At 45.9% G+C, this 19,157-nt stretch overlaps 1 protein-coding gene and 1 pseudogene across 1 annotated transcript in view; one reads left to right on the top strand and one right to left on the bottom strand.

Moving 5' to 3' along the window:
• Positions 1 to 19,157, top strand: part of TANGO6 (transport and golgi organization 6 homolog) — a 277,961-nt gene that overhangs the window by 211,345 nt on the left and 47,459 nt on the right. Inside the window, exon 15 of the mRNA XM_017850742.1 lies at positions 3,460 to 3,611. Coding sequence (XP_017706231.1) covers positions 3,460 to 3,611 — 152 coding nt within the window. The remainder of the gene's footprint in view (positions 1 to 3,459; positions 3,612 to 19,157) is intronic.
• Positions 6,709 to 9,088, bottom strand: LOC108514476 (deoxyuridine 5'-triphosphate nucleotidohydrolase, mitochondrial pseudogene; annotated as a pseudogene).

The raw sequence follows: 19,157 nt of genomic DNA, 5'->3' as shown, positions 1-19,157 counted from the left end.
ATATGGTGGCGTGTGCCTATAATCCCAGCTACTCGGAGACTGAGGCAGGAGAATCACTTGAACCTAGGAGGCAGAGGTTGCAGTGAGCCAAGATCATACCACTGCACTCCAACCTGGGTGACAGAGCGAGACTGTGTCTCAAAAATAATATTAAATTAAATTAAATTAAAAATAAAATAAAATAAAAATCTTCTCTTGACCCCACTTCCTTGACTATCACCCCATTTCTTTGATCTGCTTTCCAAAAGCCTCCTGAAGTGATCTCTCTGTTTTCTGTTCTTCTTCTCCCATTCTGACTTAAATCCACTCTTGCCGGGCGCGGTGGCTCAAGCCTGTAATCCCAGCACTTCGGGAGGCCGAGACGGGCGGATCACGAGGTCAGGAGATCGAGACCATCCTGGCTAACATGGTGAAACCCCGTCTCTACTAAAATACAAAAAAAACTAGCCGGGCGAGGTGGCGGGCGCCTGTAGTCCCAGCTACTCCAGAGGCTGAGGCAGGAGAATGGCGTAAACCCGGGAGGCGGAGCTTGCAGTGAGCTGAGATCCAGCCACTGCACTCCAGCCTGGGCGACAGAGCAAGATTCCGTCTCAAAAAAAATAAAAAAATAAAAAAAAAATAAATCCACTCTTGTCATGCTTTCACCCCCATCAGTCTGTGAGGACCATTCTTGTCAAGGTCAACAGCGACTTCATTTTTACTCAACCTAATTGTCAACTTCTAGTCTTCTTTCTACCCAATATATGACCAGCATTTGATGCAGTTGACCATTGCCTCCTCTCTGTTATACTTTTCTCCCTTAATTTCTAGGGTATTACTCCAATTTTCCTCCTACCTGACTGGTTATTCCTTTTCAATCTCCTTTGCTGGTTCCTCCCTTCTTAGACCTCTTAATGTTGAAGGGCCCAGGCCTCACCCTTGGTCTTCTTCCCTGCCTACACTCCCTCTCTTGGTAATCATGTCTCATAGTCTCAAGGCTTTAAATGTAATCTATATTCCACTGATTCCAAAGTATTTATCTCTAGCCCAGACCTCTCCTGAACTCTATACACATAAATCTTCAACTACCTACTTAACATGTCTAAAACTGAACCCTGATCCTTCCTCCTGCCTCAATTAGAGACTTTACCATCTCAGTTGATAGTAACTTCATCCTCCCAGTCTCAAAAGCAAAAATCCTAGAAGTCATTCTTGGAGTTATCAGGAAGTCATGTTGGCTCTATCTTCAAAATATATGCAGGGTCTGGGTAGACATAGTGGCTCGCACCAGTAATCCCAGTACTTTGGGAGGTAGAGGCAGGAGGATCACTTGAGTTTAGGAGTTCAAGACCAGCCTGGGCAACATAGTGAGACCCTGTTTCTACAAAAAAGTCAAAAAATTAGTCGGGCGCGATGGTATACACCTGTGGTCCCAGCTACTCTGGAGGCTGAGGTGAGAGGATCACTTGAGCCTAGAAGATTGAGGCTGCAGTGAGCTGTGATCACTCCAGCCTGGGTGATAGAACAAGACCCACCCCCCTCTCTATATATGTATTTATGTATGTATATGTGTGTGTGTGTGTGTGTGTGTATATGCAGAATCTTCTTATCACCACCTCTACTGTTCAAGTCACCATTGTCTCTCCAGCCACTTACTGTAGTAGGTTTCTACCTTGGACCTTCTTCCACCCTGGACATACACAGTGCCCACCAGTGTGTTCTCAGCACTGCAGCCGGTGTGATCTTTTTGCACTCCTTTGCTCAAAATCCTCCAAAGGCCTCTTATTTTACTCTGAGAAAAAATTAAAGTCCTTGCAGTGTCCTGCAAGGCCCTTCATGATCTACCCCACCTCCCCGTCCCTGCCCTTACTTCTCTAGCCTTATCTAGGGCTTCCTTGGTGTTCTCAGACATGCCAGGCGTGCTCCTCTATAGGGTTTTCACACTGGCCATTCCCTCTTCCTGGTATGCTCTTCTCCCAGAAATGCACATGACTGATACACTCACCTTACAGTCTTTGTTTAATTGTCTTTGTTAAACCTTCTCAATGAAGCCTACCTTTACCACCTTTTTTTTTTTTTTTTTTTTAGACGGGGTCTCGCTCTGTTGCCCGGGCTGGAGTGCAGTGGCCGGATCTCAGCTCACTGCAAGCTCCGCCTCCCGGGTTCACGCCATTCTCCTGCCTCAGCCTCTGGAGTAGCTGGGACTACAGGCGCCCACCACCTCGCCTGGCTAGTATTTTTTTGTATTTTTTCGTAGAGACGGGGTTTCACCGTGTTAGCCAGGATGGTCTGGATCTCCTGACCTCATGATCCGCCCGTCTCGACCTCCCAAAGTGCTGGGATTACAGGCTTGAGCCACCGCGCCCGGCCCCTTTACCACCTTTTTAAAACCTGAAGTCAGCCACCATTCCCATTATTCCTTATTTCCCTTACCTGTTTTACTTTTTTTGCCCCTATCGTATGTATTACCTTCTAGCATTCTATATAATTTACACTAGAATATAAGCTACAGAAGGGCAGGAATCATGGTCTCTTGTTTCGCAGCATATACCAAGCATCTGGAACAATGCTTAGCGCATACTAGGCCTCTCGATAAATATTTATCAAATGATCATAGTTCTTTTTCTCCAGGACCCAAGTGCCTTGATTGTTTTTCACTGAGTTTGCTTATCCGAGCAGACAGCGGGGTAAGAGGGGAAAGTAGGCTGATGATCGGGGTCTAGGGTCTAGCCTGGGGGCCACACTTGCTGTTTGTGTGACCGTGGGCTAATTATAGTTGGGCTGGGTTTGTGAAAGTTTATTAAGCTATACTTATGATATATACATTTTTTGTATGTATATGTAAAATTTTTAAGTTTTCTATAATAAGACTCTCTGAAAATAACTGCTAGTAACACTATGGGGAATATCTTCACATATTTTATCTCTATATGTAGACATTTGAGAATAAAATTGAGATTCTACATGCTTTTCACAAAACCATGCATCATGAGTATTTTCGTAACATGAAATATTCTTCCGGAGCACGATTTTTAATGGTTATGCAAGTATTTGAAAAGAATAAGACACTGGCCACATGCGTTGACTCACTCCTGTAATCCCAGCACTTTGGGAGGCCAAGGCAGATGGATTGCTTGAGCCCAGGAGTTCAAGACCAGCCTGGGCAACATGGGGAAACCCCATTTCTACAAAAAATACAAAAATTAGCTGGGCATGGTGGCATGTACCTGTAGTCCCAGCTACTTGGGAGACTGAGGTGGGAGAATCACCAGAGCCTGGGAGGTCAAGGCTGCAGTGAGCTGTGATCGTGCCACTGCACTCCAGTCTGGGCGACACAGCAAGACCCTGTCTCAAAAAAAATAAAAACAAAAATAAAAAAAATAAGACATCATGCAGTGAACCACGGAAATATCATTCTTCCTTTTTTGAGAAGTTGAAATTTTATTTTAAGGGGTTTTGATTTCTTCCTTTTTCCTATAGGAGACATGGTCTCAAAGTACCGAGAACCTTTGATCCACACCTTCCTGAGGGGAGTGAGAGATCCCGACGGTGCTCACAGGGCCAGCAGCTTGGCCAACCTTGGGGAGCTGTGCCAAAGGCTGGACTTTCTGCTGGGCTCCGTGGTCCATGAGGTACTATATTTTGATTCCTTTCTCTAAAACTTGTTTTCACTTGGACGTATGATGCATCTTGAGATTGGGAGTCAGGAGACCTGGGCTCTTTTTGCAGATCTGCCACTGCCTCCCTGTGAGACAGGGCAAGTGAGTCATTGAACTTCCCAAGGCTTCATCTGTCTCACATGTATATTGAAAGTTATGTTAGTAAGGGCTGGGCTTGGTGGTGCACCTGTAATCCCAGCACTTTGGGAGGCCGAGGCGGGTGGATTGCTTGAGGCCAGGAATCTGAAACCAGCCTGGTCAACATGGTGTAACCCTATCTCTACTAAAAATACAAAAATCAGCCAGACATGGTGGTACATGCCTATAATCCCGGCTACTCAGGAGGCTGAGGCAGGAGAATCCCTTGAACCCGGGAGGCATAGGTTTCAGTAAGCCAGGATCACACCACTGCACTCCAGCCTGGGCAACAGAGCGAGATTCTGTCTCAAAAAAACAAAAACAAAAAATTATATTAGTAAGAATTTCATAGTTATAGCTGAGAGGAAGTCATTTTAACCTGCCTTAAGCAATAAAAGATGATTTATCATAAAGAGTCTGACGTAACTAAAAGAATTGGAGAAACCTTTTTTTTGGTTTTTTTTTTTTTGTTTTTTTTGAGACGAAGTCTCGCTCTGTCGCCCAGGCTGGAGTGCAGTGGCCGGATCTCAGCTCACTGCAAGCTCCGCCTCCCGGGTTCATGCCATTCTCCTGCCTCAGCCTCCCGAGTAGCTGGGACTACAGAATTGGAGAAACCTTTAGGAAAAGTAGATAGAGCTTTACCCTGAGTCTCTGGGACATCTGTGAGTCTTGTCTCCACTCACAGAAAAATCTCAGGCAAATACTCTAATTGACCCTCTTTGGCTGAGGCGCCGTGTATTCAGGGGGATGGTGTTGTTTACCAAAAAAACCACTTAAGTTCCATATTTTGCTCAGCATTTCACACCCAGTGCCTGGTATGTAGTAGGCAGTCAGTAAATTATTGAAAAGATGAATGGTGAACCATCAAAATGATAGCCATGCAAGGTATTGGGACCAGAAGCTCTTCTGGTTTTAGAGTTTATTATTATATTATATTATATTATTTGTGGAACACGAGTTTCACTCTGTCACCCAGGCTGGAGTGGCAGTGGCGGCAATCTTGGGCTCACGCAGACCTTTGCTCCTGGATTCAATGTTCTCCTGCCTCACGCTCCCATGGTAGCTGGGACCGATGTGCCACCACACCTGGCAAATTTTTGTATTTTTAGTATAGACAGGGTTTCACCATGTTGGCCAGGCTGGTCTTGAACTCATGACTTCAGGCGATCCACCTGCCTCGACCTCCCAAAGTGTTAGGATTACAGGCATGAGCCACCACACCTGAACTCAGGGTTTATTAATTGATGAAATGTGCATCTTGCCCCTGGCTTCTGTGAATGTCTTTCTCTAGCCTGTTTTTTTGTTTGTTGGTTTTTTGTTTGTTTGTTTTTGTTTTTGTTTTTGAGACGGAGTCTCGCTGTATAGCCCAGGCTGGAGTGCAGTGGCACGATCTCGGCTCCCTGCAACCTCCACCTCCCGGGTCCCAGTTCAAGCAATTCTCCTGCCTCAGCCTCTCGAGTAGCTGGGATTACAGGTGTACGCCACCATGCCCAGCTAATTTTTGTATTTTTAGAAGAGATGGGTTTCACCATGCTGGCCAGGCTAGTCTTGAACTCCTGACTTTGTGATCTGCTCGCTTCAGCCTCCCAAAGTGCTGAGATTACAGACGTGAGCCACCACTCCTGGCCCCACTAGCCTCTTAAATTGTACCTTTACCCTGTATTTATGTACTTATCATTGTATCAGTGTATATCTTGAGTATCTGCTGTGGGTACCTACTCTGCTGTTTACAGATGATGATAGACAGAAAAAGACGAGTTAACATGTGGCCAGGGGTCTTTACTACCAATATACATGACCATCTTAAGTTTTTAAAAGAAGAAGATGCGTTATAAATTATGAATAAGCAAGTTAAATATAATTTAAATTACCTTTTTTTTTCAAATGGAGTCTTTAACTCTGTCGCCCAGCCTGGAGTGCAGTGATGGAATCTTGACATACTACAACCTCCACCTTCCAACAACCTCCACCTTCCGGGTTCAAGGGATTCTCCCACATTAGCCTCTTGAGTAGCTAGGATTACAGGCATGCGCCACCACGCCTGGTTAATTTTTGTATGTTTAGTAGAGACAGTGTTTCACCATGTTGGCCAGGCTGGTCTTGAATTCCTAGACTCGAGTGATCCTCCTGCCTCGGCCTCCCAAAGTGCTGGGTGGTGTCGGCTTTTTCTTCTTAGTCACTTTGCAAGCCAGGGACCTCTGGCTGGGAATGCCCCACCCTGGCCTCACTTGTCTATGCTGGCGTGCCCCAGCTCACCTGTGTTATAGCTTGTACCACATTCAGTGGTTCCCAAGCTCTTGTACCACACCCAAGAAAAATGAGGATACACTGAACATTAAAGGGTGAGGAGGGTAGAGAAGAATTTTATTGAGCGATGAAACGACTCTCAGCAGAGAAGGGAGCTGGAGAGAGGATGTGAAGGGCAGGTTGTCTTCCCCAAAATCAAGTTGTCTCTTCCCTGAAGTCAACCCATTTCCTCCTCTACTGACTGTGTCTGGTGTCTTCATAGGCACATGATGCATGCTGATTGGTTTGTGAGTATGCAAAAAAGGTTAAAACAAGGCACCATTCAAAGGTGGGCCTGACAGTATAGAAAACCAGTTAGGAAATGGTAGGTGTATGTAAAATAGGTGAAGGGTGGGCACCAATCAGAGGAAAATGTGCCAAACAGGAAGACAAGTTGTTTTCAATTCAGTCTGAGAATTTAACTTGTAGCTTAGCTTTTGGGCTTTAAACTGTCTTCAGCTTGGGGGTGGGGTTGCACTGGGTACCTGCCCCTATCTGCCTAGGTGTTTGGCGGCCTCCTGTAGATATCACTGGGATTACAGGCATGAGCCATTGCACCTGGCCTTTTTTTTTTTTTAATCTTTAAGCAAAACTCTTTATTTTAAGACCAGGTATGATTTCTCATTTTCTATTCTTGGCATAAATTTTAATTCTTTCTAGTGGAACCAAAACCTCCTGAACCCCTTTCAGTGTCATCCAAATCTTAAACTTCTTCTATTTCTGGTTAAAAAAATTTAGTTTACAAATGAGCTATGCAATTTGATCACCTTTTTTGACTTCAAACTTTTCTTTTCTTTTCTTTTTTTTTTTTTTGACACATTGTTTCACTCTGTTGTCCAGGCTGGAGTACAGTGGCACGATCTCAGCTCACTGCAACCTCTGCCTCCAGGGTTCAAGTAATCCTCTTGCCTCAGCCTCCCAAGTAGCTGGGATTACAGGCACCCGTCACCACATCCGACTAATTTTTGTATTTTTAATAGAGACAGGGTTTCACCATGTTGGCCAGGCTGGTCTCAAACTCCTGACCTCAAGTGATCCACCCACCTCAGCCTCCCAAAGTGCTGGGATTACAGGCTTGAGCCACCACGCCCCACCAACTTCAAACTTTTTTTTGCCAAAATTAAATAGTACATACACTATAATCTTTCTCTCTGACACCAGTTCCTACATCTAGAAAGTGTTTTGCAGCCAAACCAGACCATAGAGCCACTCTTCCATAACACCCGGAAGGAAGGGCTGTCTGAGTGTCCATTTTCACAAGCGCTTTCTCTGTAGGTGGTATTGTATCATCATAGGTACTGTACAGGTCATAGCTCACAACCTGCATGGACCCCCGGGTTGAGGCCATGGGGTGTTCAGAGAGCCAGACAAAGCAAGCTGCGTGCTGCCCTCCTCTGTAGGCCGGGCCTGCTAGCTGGGGGAAATGGCAGGTGTCTTCTCAAAGCAGGGCGTGGCAGAGTGAGAAGATGAGTAGAAGAGAGGATCAAATCTGTTTGTTTGTTTGTTTGCAGTGGTGGAATCTTGGCATACTGCAACCTCCACCTTCCGGCAACCTCCACCTTCCAGGTTCAAGCGATTCTCCCACATTAGCCTCTTAAGTAGCTAGGATTACAGGCATGCGCCACCACGCCTGGTTAATTTTTGTATGTTTAGTAGAGACAGTGTTTCACCATGTTGGCCTGGCTGGTCTTGAATTCCTAGACTCAAGACTCAAGTGATCCTCCTGCCTCGGCCTCCCAAAGTGCTGGGTGGTGTCGGCTTTTTCTTCTTAGTCACTTTGCAAGCCAGGGACCTCTGGCTGGGAATGCCCCACCCTGGCCTCACTTGTCTATGCTGGCGTGCCCCAGCTCACCTGTGTTATAGCTTGTACCACATTCAGTGGTTCCCAAGCTCTTGTACCACACCCAAGAAAAATGAGGATACACTGAACATTGAAGGGTGAGAAGTCTTCAACGTGATGGAGTCTTGCTTCAATTGTGATGGAGTCTTGCTCCATCACCTGGGCTGGAGTGCAGTGGCGTGATCTTGACTCACTGCAGCCTCTGCCTCCCAGGTTCCAGGGGTGAGAGGATCAAATCTTAAGAAGGACCTACTGAGGGGGAATTTTCCTTTTTTATTTTTTTTTTTGAGATGGAGTCTCACTTTGTTCCCCAGGCTGTAGTATAGTACAAATTACCCCAGGGTGTAATCTCAGCTCACTGCAACCTCCACCTCCTGGGTTCAAGCGATTCCCCTGTCTTAGCCTCCTGAGTAGCTAGGATTACAGGTGTGAGCCACCATGCCTGGCTAATTTTTGTATTTTTAGTGGAGATGGGATTTCGCCATGTTGGCCAGCTGGTCTCGAACTCCTGACCTCAAGTGATCCGCGTGCCTCAGCCTTCCAAAGTGCTTGAATTACAGGCATGAGCCACTATGCCCGGGCCTGAGAGGGAATTTTTTTCAATGTTTGGCAGTTGTGTCATATCAATAAGCAGAGAAGCCCACTCACAGATGTATGCATACACTTGAATTTATGGTATTTCCTGATTCTTGAGCTTCATATATTTTGCTTTATTTGGTTATAAGGGCTACTCTTTTCATTAAACTTCAACCTAGGATTTTCAGAAAAGTTACATGTATATCAGTTATTTCCTTCCCTTTTACTGTTCTCTGAGGGATCACCAGGGACAACCCATTCCTTGGTTTTTGTACCTTCTTTTCTTTTAATAACTTAGAAACAATAACATTAAGTACCTACTTAAAACCCAAGTGCTCTAATATATGTGAACCATTAGGCATCTCATCCTGTTTTAGATGGACTTAGCAAATCTCTTGTTCTTTAGTGTTATTAACTTGTAACACTTAAGAGAAGGCTTTTATGGGTCTATTTGGTTATATTGTCTGACGGTTTCAGACTACTGCAACTTTTCTGGGTCAGATACTGAAATGATTCCCACATTTTTTTTTTCTCTGTTTTCTTGGTCTCTTCACATAACCCAAACCAAACTGAACTGTAAACTGTGTACTAAAACAAGTTACTGGTCCATGATCTGAACCAAACCCAATTTTTTTTTTTTGGGGGGGGGATGAATTCTTGCTCTGTTATCCAGACTGGAGTACAATGGTGGGATCTCAGCTCACTGCAACCTCCGCCTCCTGGGTTAAAGCAATTCTCCTGCTACAGCCTCCCAAGTAGCTGGGATTACAGGTGACTGCCACTACACCCAACTAATCTTTGTAATTTTTTTTTCTTTTCTTTTTTTGAAACAGAGTCTTCCTCTGTCACCCAGGCTGGAGTGCAGTGGCACGATCTCTACTCACTGCAACCTCCACTCCCCAGGTTCAAGCGATTCTCCTGCCTCAGCCTCCCGAGTAGCTGGGATTACAGGCACCTGCTACCATGCCTGGATAATTTTTGTATTTTTGGTAGAGACGGGGTTTCACCATCTTGGCTAGGATGGTCTTGAACTCCTGATCTCAGGTGATCCATCCGATTCAGGCCTCCCAAAGTGTTGGGATTATAGGCATGAGCCACCGCACCCAGCCCTCCAAATATTATTATTTTTAAATAATGGCTTTACTGAGATACACTTCACACACTATACAAGTCACCCATTTAAAGTGTACAATTCAGGCCAGGTGCAGAGGCCCACGCCTATAATCTCAGCACTTTGGGAGACCAAGGTAGGCAGATCACCTGAGGTCGGGAGTTCAAGACCAGCCTGGCCAACATGGTAAAACCCCCTCTCTACCAAAAATACAAAATTAATTAGCCAGGCATGGTGGCACATCCTGTAATCTCAGCTACTTAGGAGGTTGTGGCAGGAGAATCACTTGAACATGGGAGGTGGAGGTTGCAGTGAGCTAAAATTGCACCACTACACTCTAGTCTGGGTGACAGAGCAAGACTTTGCCTCAAAAAAATAAAATAAAAATAAAGTCTACAACTCAATGGTTTTTAGTACATTCAGAGTTGTTGGTACAATCACACACACTTTTTTTTTTTTTAGAGATGGGGTCTTGCTATGTTGTCCAGGTTGGTCTCGAACTCCTGGGCTGAAGTGATCCACCTGCCTCAGCCTTCTGAGTAGCTGGAACTATTGGCACACACCACCATGCCCAGTTTAAAAAAAAAAAAAATTAACATAGCCATGCATTTCAGAAAAATTTTCTGCAGATCTCCAAGTGGACCAGCTGAGACTTGATGGGATCTATATGTTTTCTAAAACTAATGAACCTGAACAATACCTGAATATCATGACCTCTGAACTCAAACATTGAGACTGTATTTATTTTTGAATCCCTAGACTGTTGTCTTTCTCTCTCCTAAGGAAACTGTAGTGTGCTAGCAGCATATGATTTACTATCCAAAGTGTTAGAGAAATTTCTTGGTTTTGGTTGATTAAGATTAAGCTAAAGCAGATTTTGTAACATTCAAGAAGCATCATCTGTCAGGAGACCCACCCGACCTATTGAAAGATAATAAAACTGCCAGGTACACTTGGAAATGGGAATGAATGAGAACCCAGCTACACCATCTGTTTAACTGCATTCACTTGAACAAATGACTTTGAGCTCAGTTTCTTGATCTAGAAAATGGGATTAAAATACCTGCAATGCAAGATTGTTACAAGATTGTTACAAGACATATATGTTTCATATAACGATTTATTCAACAATTTGTATTGAGTGCCTACTACATGCCAAGCAGTATTCTGGACACTTAAGACACATTACTCTTCAAACTAGACAGTGATTCTCATCTTCGTGGAGCTTCTATTCTAGAGAGAGTAGACAGGTAATAAATGCTATATATAATCAGTAAGTAAATTATCTAGTATATTAGACAATGACAAGTGCTATGGAAAAAAAAAGTAGGAGAAGGGAAACTGATGAGGATTGTAGTCTTAGGTGGTGGGGCGGCTGCAGTGCTAAACAGGGCATCGGGTGAGTCTCACTGAGAAGGTGCCATTCTAGTAAATACATTTTATTTTTCTATATTAAGATTTTTTCTTAAGGATCATCTTGGTCATTTGAAGGGGGCTGATGATGACAGTGATGAGGATGAGCATTAAGGAAATAAGAAGAACAGGCCGGGTGTGGTGGCTCACACCTGTAATCCCAGGACTTTGGGAGGCCAAGGCGGGTGGATCACCTAAGGTCAGGAGTTCAAGACCAGTCTGGCCAACATGGTGAAACCCCATCTCTACTAAAAATATAAAAACTAGCCGAGAGTGTTGGCAAGCACCTGTAATCTCAGCTACTCAGGAGGCTGAGGCAGGAGAATCGCTTGAACCTGGGAGGCAGAGATTGCAGTGAGCCAAGATCACGCCACTGCACCCCAGCCTGGGTGACAGAGCAAGACTCCATCTCAAAAAAAAAAAAAAGGAAATAAGAAGAGCAGAGTGACCAGTGTCCTTCAGATGTCCCCAGCCATATGTTTTCAAAACAACTGCTGTGTTAGGGGCTGAGGATACAAAACCCTGTCAGATACCACCTTGCCTTCTGGGCATGGGTAATATGGCAGACACAGGGTCAGTGATTACAATTATAGTCCACTGGGATCGATGCTATGGGAGCACCTTTGAGAAGTCCCTTGGTCAGGTTCGGGTATTGGCAGAGATGTCCTGGAGGAAGAAATCCTTGGAGCTGAATCCAGAGAACAAGTAGAAATTAGGCAGGTAAAAAAAGTCAGGGGTGAGCATTTCAGCAGAGGGAGCAGCTGTGCAGAGGGCGTGAGATGGCCTGACATGTTTAGGAAGCTTCCAAATGCTGGAGTGAGGGGGCGGGGGGTTTAGTTGGTGGTAGAAGCTGAGGCAAGAAAGCGCAGGTAGGGGCCATATCATGAAAGGCCTTGTTACTTTATGGCTTCCTGGCTCACAGCAAGAATCAAGCATTGCTTATTTAGCCTTTGGAAATGAAGTGCAAATAGGTAGTAGGTTGTTTGCCTACCATGGGTGCTGACACGAAGAAAAACACCGTTTTTGTTTATGTTTCAATCTTAAAACAGGCGAGGGTGGGGCGCTGTGGCTCACGCCTCTAATCTTAGCACTTTAGGAGGCTGAGGTGGGCAGATCACATGGTCAAGAGATCGAGACCATCCTGGCCAACATGGTGAAACCCCATCTCTACTAAACAAAAGTACAAAAATTAGCTGGGCCTGGTGGTGCACGCCTGTAGTTCCAGCTACTCAGGAAGCTGAGGCAGGAACAATCGCTTGAACCTGGTAGGTGGAGGTTGCAGTGAACCAAGATCATACCACTACACTCCAGCCTGGCAACAGAGCAAGACTCAATCTCAAAAAATAAAAGAAAAGAAAAGAAAATAAATTTAAAAAAAAAACCTGAGATGAGGAGCTGCTGCTTTGGGGTGGCTTCCTGGCAAACCTCTTGTCCAGTGATCCTGTTCCACTTCTAGAGAGCTAGACTGTTTCTACAGAATCAGTCCCAGGAATGTTCATGGTCATTAGTAAATTGTGAGCACAACACGGGCAGAACCCATCTTGATTCACCTTGTCATACCCCCTAGTACCTATCACAGTGCTTGGTACATAGTGGATGCTAAGTGTTGGCTGATTTATACAATATTGAATGTTTCAAGAGCGGAGAAGGCTGGTTGGGAAGGCTAGTTCCTGTGTGTTTCAGTAATAGTCATAGCAAGGCCAGGCACGGTGGCTCAGACCTATAATCTCAACACTTTGGGAGGCCGAGGTAGGCAGATCACTTGAGGTCAGGAGTTCAAGACCAGCCTGGGCAACATGGTTAAATCCCATCTCTACCAAAAAGTACAAAAATTAGCCAGGTGTGGTGGCACACGCCTGTAGTCCCAGCTACTTGGGAGGCTGAGGTAGGAGAACTGCTTGAAGCTGGGAGGCAGAGGCTACAGTGAGCTGTGATGGTACCCTTGCACTCCAGCCTGGGCAACAGAGTGAGACCCTGTCTCGAAAAAAATAGTCATAACAGCATAGCAAACACTCTATACTCCTGAGTACCTTACAGATGTCAACTGATCCAATTTTCTTTTTTCTTTTTTTTTTTTTTGAGATGGAGTCTCTCTCTGTCACCCGGGCTGGAGTGCAGTGGCACAGTTTTGGCTCACTGCAAGCTCCGCCTCCCGAGTTCATCCTATTTTCCTGCCTCAGCCTCCCCAGTAGCTGGGACTACAGGCGCCCGCCACCACGCCTGGTGAACTTTTTGTATTTTTAGTAGAGATGGGGTTTCACCGTGTTAGCCAGGATAGTCTCGATCTCCTAGCCTCGTGATCTGCCCACCTCAACCTCCCAAAGTGCTAGGATTATAGGCATGAGCCGCCACACCTGGCCTACTGATCCAGTTTTCATAGAGGGAACTGAGGCACAGATAAATAAGTTGCCAAGGTTGTGCAACTAGAAAGTGGCAAGGCTGGGATTTGAATGCAGGCAATTGGTTCCAGAAGTCAGCTCTTAACCACTCTTCTATATTGTCTCCCAATAAATGTTTTCAGGCTGGGCACAGTGGCTCACATCTGTACTCCTAGCACTTTGGGAAGCCAAGGTGGGCGGATCACTTGAGCCGAGGAGTTCACGACCAGCCTGGGCAACACAGTGAGACCCTGTGTCTACAAAAATTCAAAAAAAAAAATTGGGGCAAGGTGATGCATGCCTGTAGTCCCAGCTACTTCGGTGACTGAGATAGGAGGATCACCTGACCCTGGGGAGGGGAGGTCAAGTCTGTAGTGAGCCATGATCGCAACACTGCACTCCAGCCTGCGTAACAGAGTAAGACCCTGTTTCAAAAAAAATAAATAAAGCCGGGCCCGGTGGCTCAAGCCTGTAATCCCAGCACTTTGGGAGGCCGAGACGGGCGGATCACGAGGTCAGGAGATCGAGACCATCCTGGCGAACACGGTGAAACCCTGTATCTACTAAAAAAATACAAAAATCTAGCCGGGCGAGGTGGCGGGCGCCTGTAGTCCCAGCTACTCCGGAGGCTGAGGCAGGAGAATGGCGTAAACCCGGGAGGCGGAGCTTGCAGTGAGCTGAGATCCGGCCACTGCACTCCAGCCCGGGCAACAGAGCAAGACTCCGTCTCAAAAATAAATAAATAAATAAATAAATAAATAAATAACAAATGTTTTCAGTTCATTTATAAGGTTGCTTTTGTGCCTTGGAAGCTGAAGAGAATTGCCATATGAGACAAGCTACACACAGGAAGGGTAATACAGCTCTGGTTTTTAATAGAGCTTACTTTTGGCAGTGAGACTTCAGAAGGCAATATTTTCCCTCTGATTTGAAAAAAAAACAAGTGTTTTCATCCCATATAATTTATCTCTCTTCCTTTTAGATGTTCCTTCTTATGCAGCATCCCAGGTTTGCCTTGTCTTCGTTGCCAAACCAGCTACCTTGGGTGGACTACAAGTTTGAACATGTTGGATACCTGCCAGTCTTAGTATTTCAGCCTCTGAGTCCTCCTATAGTCAGACAACTCTAGTTCATTCACACGCAAAGAGTGGGGTATTTGGCCTGGTTCTTAAGTAGTTCTTCATTCATTTATTCATTCAACAAATATGTAATGAGCACTTACCCTGTGCCAGTTGGGACTAGAGCCAAGCCATATGCTCTGTGCTAGGGACCCAGCTGTGAAGACAACAGAGTCCCTGTCCTCCTGGACCTGACTTCTGGAGAGGAGAGGTAGGCAGTAAACAAGTAAACATGGATATACAGATTTATACTGTGTCAGGTGATGATAAGCACCAAAGAGATATATTTAGTAAGATAAGGAGCCCAAAGGGAGTTTGCTATTGTCTCAGATGGACAGGAAAAGCTTTCCTGACAAGTGACTTTTGTTTTTTGAGACAGTCAGTCTTGCTCTGTCGCCCACGCTGGAGTGCAGTGGCACGATCTTGGCTCATTGCAACCTCTACCTCCCGGGTTCAAGCAATTCTCTTGCCTCAGCCTCCCAAGTAGCTGGGACTACAGGCATGTGCCACCACACCCAGCTAAATTTTTTTGTATTGTTTTAGTAGAGATGGGGTTTCACCATGTTGTCCAGGCTGGTCTCAAACTCCTGAGCTCATGCAACCTGCCTGCCTCAGCCTGCCAAAGTGCTGGGATTACAGGAATGAGCCACTGTACCCGACTGACAAGTGACCTTTGAGCAAAGATATAAGGAAGCAAGGGGTTGATCCAGAAACCTAGGGAGGGAGCATTCCAGGTGGAGGGAGATGTGAGTGCAGAGGCCCTGCGACAGGTACAGGCTTCATGTGCTGGAGAACAGTAAGGCCAGTGTGGCTTCACAGAAGAACAGGAGTTGGCACCAGAAAGGCGGTGGCCAGTCCCAGCGGAGCCTTGTGTGGACTTTTGCTTTTCCTGTGAGTGAGATGGGAAGCCAGGGTGGAAGAAGGAAATGATCTAACTTTGTTCGTTCGTTCATTCATTCATTTATGGAGACAGAGCCTCACTCTGTCACCCAGGCTGCAGTACAGTGGCACAGTCTCAACTCATTGCAACTCTGCCTCCTGGGTTCAAGCAATTCTCTTGCCTCAACCTCTCAAGTAGCTGGGACTACAGGCATGCACCACCATGCCCAGCTAATTTTTCTGTATTTTTAGTAGACACAGGGTTTCACCATGTTGCTCAGGCTAGTCTCAAACTCCTGAGTTCAGGCAACCCACCCGCCTCAGCCTCCCAAAGTGCTAGGATTACAGGCATGAGCCACCGTGTCCAGCCAATCTAACTTCTCTTGAAAAGTTACTGTTGGCCGGGCACGGTGGCTCACACCTGTAATCCCAGCCCTTTGGGAGGCCGAGGTGGGTGGATCATGAAGTCAGGAGTTCAAGAACAGCCTAGCCAAGATGGTGAAACCCCATCTCTACTAAAAATACAAAAAATTAGTCGGGCATGGTGGCAGACGCCTGTAATCTGGGGATGCTGAGGCAGATAATTGCTTGAACCTGGAGGCTGAGGTTGCAGTGAGCCGAGGTCGCACCATTGCACTCCAGCCTGGGCGACAGAACAAGACTCCATCTCAAAAAAAAAAAAGTTAACTGTTGCCAGGTGTGGTGGCTCATGCCTGTAATCTCACCACTTTGGGAGGCCAAGGCAGGCAGATCACCTGAGGTTAGGAGTTCGAGACCAGCCTGGTCAATATGGTGAAACCCTATCTCTACTAACAATACAACACTTAGCCCCACATGGTGGCCGGCACCTATAATCCCAGCTACTCAGGAGGCTGAGGCAGGAGAATCACTTGAACCCAGGAGGCGGAGGTTGCAGTGAGCCGAGATCACACCATTATACTCCAGCCTGGGCAATAGAGAGCGACTTTGTCTCAAAAATAAGTAAATAAAAAGTTACTGTGGCTTCTTCTAGGACAGTTCTTTCAGTGTCCTGTGAAAGCCCTTGAAGTCTCAGAATTGCTTAGTTCCAGGGTGTGCTAGTGGGGAAGGAACTTGAGCTTTGGGAAACTTGTCTTTGCAAACAGAAGGAATTCTCCTTCGTGAGCATCTGTTATCTGGCAAGTATGCTAGAAGACACAAATAAAGGACCCAATCTCTTCCCTTAAGGAAGTTTCAGTAGCGTGTGTGAAATGCAGAGGAGTAAATCCACTAGTGGATAAGAGTGACATGATAGAGCCAGCACCAAGCACTGGGGGACCCAGAGCTGGGACCCTGGGTTAACTTGTCAGGGCATCTAGAAGGTTATATTGATCACGTGTTAGCCAGGCAGAGGAAGAGGAGAAGCATCATCTATTTTGAGATAAAATTGAACAGCTTCCTTTCTGAGAAATCACCAAACTGGAGGATGATGCCAATGTGGCGGGAGGTCCTAGAGGCCCTGGGGACCCTAAATGGAAAACTGCCATGGCTTCCTCAGAGGCTTTGGTAGCAGCATGCAGGACTGGGCTCGCGGCCATGGTCAAGGCTGGAGCTGAGACTATGGAACTCATAGAGGCATGACTGAGAACAAGGAGTGGATACCCATCACCAAGCTGGGCCCTCTGGTCAAGCACATGAAGATCAAGTCCCTGGAGACCTATCTCTTCTCCCTGCCCATCGAGGAGTGTGATATCATTGGCTTTTTTCAGGGTGGCATCTCTCATGGGTGAGGTTTTGAAGATTATGCTTGTGTAGAAACAGACCCACACTGGCCAGCGCACCAGATTCAAGGCATTTGCTACTGTTAGGAACTATCATGGGCACATCGGTCTAGGTGTCAAGTGCTTCAAGGAGGTTACTACTGCCATCCAAGGGACCATCATCCTGGCCAAGCTTTCCATTGTCCCTATGTGGAGAGGTTATTGGGGGAACAAGAGTGGCAAGTCCTACATCGCCCCCTGTATGGTGACAGGCTGCTTTAGCTCTGAGCTAGTACACCTTATCCCTGCCCCCAGGAACAATGGCATCATCTCGACTCCTGTGCCCAAGATGCTGCTGCTGATGGCCGGTATTGACGACTGCTACACCTCAGCCAGGGGCTGCACTGCCACCCTGGACAACTTCACCAAGGCTACCTTTGATGCCATCTCTAGGACCTATAGTGCCTGACCCCCAACCTCTGGAAAGACACTATTCACCAAGCCTCCCTGTCAGGAATGCACTGACCATCTCATCAAGACCCACACCAGAGTCTCCATGCAGAGGACCCAGGCTCCAGCTGTGGTTACAACATAAGCTTTCTTTTTTTTGTTTTTTGAGACAGAGTCTCACTGTGTTGCCAGGTTGGAGTGCAGTGGGGATCTCGGCTCACTGCAACCTCTGCCTCCCGGGTTCAAGCGATTCTCTTTCCTCAGCTTCCCGAGTAGCTGGGATCACAGGTGCGCGCCACCAGGCCTGGCTAATTTTTGTATATTTAGTAGAGATGGGGTTTCACCACGTTGGCCAGGCTTGTCTCGAACTCCTGACCTCAGGTGATCCGCCTGCCTCGGCCTCCCAAAGTGCTGGGATTACAGGCATGAGCCACTGCACCCGGCCACAACATAAGCTGGCATACAAGAAGAATAAAGTGAATTAAACCTGTTAAAAATAATAAGCAGAAGAAAATGAAATTGAACAAACCAGCCACTGTAGTCCCTTCTAACACGACGTGGTCTGGGGGCATCAGAGCCCTTCCTCTCTGGCTATGGCTCTTCGGCATCTGAAGAAAGTTGTCGTAACTATTGGGTGATCCAGATTTGGGCACTGTCTGCTCTGATGGTGCCAGCTGGTCGGGAAGGAATACAAAATATAGGCTCAACCCTTCCACAGTCACTATACTGGGAATTCAGGTTTTTCCTCTCTGTTGATGTCAAGAATTAACCTGTAGAGAACATTCTTTTTTTTTTTCTTTTTTCTTTTTTTTTCCAATTTCTCCTTGTTCTTGTCAAAGGCCGTGTCGCTTAAAACCAAATCTTGATAGGTTCTTCATCTTTATCACTCTCTATGAGAAGTAAATTGATTTAAGTGAACCACAGTAAAAGGCCTGTCCTCACTACAGCAAATAAGATGTGTCCCAGATGACAAGTCCAGTCTCCTTTTAAAATGGTGCCCAGAATTCCACATACCTGAGGTTTGGGGGCTGATACAAAGCCGCTGCCTCTGATCCCAAGGAATGACCTGAAGTTATTATCAGTTTTGCACAATCAGTGCAGTTTAAGGATACATAGACCCCTGAGATGAGGCCTGAGATAGATGTTCTGGGAAACCCCAAGAAAGCTAAAGTGTCTGCCATGGTTTCTTTCATGGCGGGTTGAGTAAGCCAAGCTCATGAGACTGGTTGGTCACACTGTCTTTGCTGTTAAGGTTTCTTGGTTTACAGATGGTAAAGTTGCAGACAAGTTAGCAAAACAACTGAATTTTAACAAAGGAAGCTTTAGGAAAATGGATGAAGATGCAGTTGGAAAATTAAAGTCATGCTTCCTTGATACATACCTCAATCCTGGCAACTTCTCGCCTGGAATTTTCCAAAGTCAGTTTTTGGTAATCTTGCCATTTGTACTATCTTTATTTATGTGGTTCTGGTTATGCTTGGTGTGTGCCAGCTGTTTTGGGAGTGTTTTTCCTTATTTCTCTTGGCTCCTGTTAAGTGTTAAATTGCTGAAACTGACCTTTAATGCTTCCAAAGCAATCAGCATGTTTCTCTCTGGATGGTTTTTAGAAGTG

The sequence above is a fragment of the Rhinopithecus bieti genome, unplaced genomic scaffold (genome assembly GCF_001698545.2).
Source record: "Rhinopithecus bieti isolate Rb0 unplaced genomic scaffold, ASM169854v2 scaffold_32081, whole genome shotgun sequence".
Lineage (NCBI taxonomy): Eukaryota > Metazoa > Chordata > Mammalia > Primates > Cercopithecidae > Rhinopithecus > Rhinopithecus bieti.
The sequence above is the reverse complement of the archived record's forward strand: the minus strand, read 5'-3'. Positions and strand labels throughout refer to the sequence as shown.